At 59.5% G+C, this 1,117-nt stretch overlaps 1 protein-coding gene across 1 annotated transcript in view; it reads right to left on the bottom strand.

The window, feature by feature from the left end:
* The window catches only part of slf2 (SMC5-SMC6 complex localization factor 2), a 109,390-nt gene extending 108,847 nt beyond the window's left edge, over positions 1-543 (bottom strand). The window contains exon 1 of the mRNA XM_043713065.1: positions 217-543. Coding sequence (XP_043569000.1) covers positions 217-251 — 35 coding nt within the window. The 5' untranslated portion in view covers positions 252-543. The remainder of the gene's footprint in view (positions 1-216) is intronic.
* Between the last annotated feature and the right edge of the window lie 574 nt (positions 544-1,117).

Raw genomic sequence — 1,117 nt, 5'->3', positions numbered from 1 at the left:
TGGGGGGGGGTGTGGTGGTGGTGGGGGGGGGATGGCGGATGTGGGGTGGGTTGGGGGGAGGTGAATGACAGGTGCCGGCCCCACCTGAGGCCGACGCTCCGTCCCCGGGCCCAGCCGCAGCCTCTGCTCAATCCCCGCGGCGGCGGAAGTGGCGGCCCGGATCCCGCGGTCTGGAGGCCGATCGCCGGCCGCTCGGCCAGTCGCTGCAGTACTTACCCTCTGCCGGGAGTCAGAGCTCTGCGGCGCTTCATGCCGTCACCTTGGGTGGCTCCGAGGAGCAAAGGCCGCGCTCCCTCCGCCGCATATTGTCCTCGGCTCAACAACAACAACACCCTCCGCTTGGCCGTAACCACATCGGGCAGCTCCCCCTGTCCGGGCTGGGCCTGGGCCTGGGCCTGGAGACGGTGATATCCGCAGCTTCTCCCTCACACAGCGGTACCGTCACCCTCGGGCGCTCACAGATGAATCCTGCCTGCCCGCCCGCCAGCCGGCCGCCCTCTGAGCCTCCTGGGAATTGTAGTCCCTACCACCCGCGGCGGCCATGTTGGGCCAGGCTGAGGTGGAAACGGGCTGGACTACAATTCCCACCATGCCGCGGGGCAGAGCTGGTAGGGGGTGTGTCCACCTCCTCTTCAGGTGATCAGAGCAGCTTCCAAACTCTGCAAAACTGCAAATGACAAATATAATCCTTGAAAACCGACTTTACCTGCGATTTCATCTGCAAAAGCACCAATGCAGCAGTTCAGTTGCAATCCATCGCAAGAGATCTCCTTCATACTATTCCCAGCCTTCCCTCAGCAATGTTTTAATTAGTTTTACTGGAAAATTCCTTCGCAAATAAAAAAGGTTTTCCAAGAATTTCATTAAGGATCAATGCCCTGATGTGAATGAAGACGTCTCCTTCTCAACTCCCCTCGCCTGAGGTGTGGTAACCCTCAGATTAAACCACCAGTTGTCTCTTTCGCCCACCTCCAACACACTGCATCCACCTGGACACCTCGCGCTGGCCTATTACCTGCCCTCGACCTTTTCATTTCCAACTGCCGCCAGGACATTAACCGCCTCAACCTTTCTACCACCCCTCCCCCACTCCAACCTCTCGCCCTCACAATGTGCA

Source organism: Chiloscyllium plagiosum, chromosome 22 (genome assembly GCF_004010195.1).
Source record: "Chiloscyllium plagiosum isolate BGI_BamShark_2017 chromosome 22, ASM401019v2, whole genome shotgun sequence".
NCBI lineage: Eukaryota > Metazoa > Chordata > Chondrichthyes > Orectolobiformes > Hemiscylliidae > Chiloscyllium > Chiloscyllium plagiosum.
Note: the sequence above shows the minus strand (reverse complement) of the source record. Positions and strands in the feature narration are given on the sequence as shown.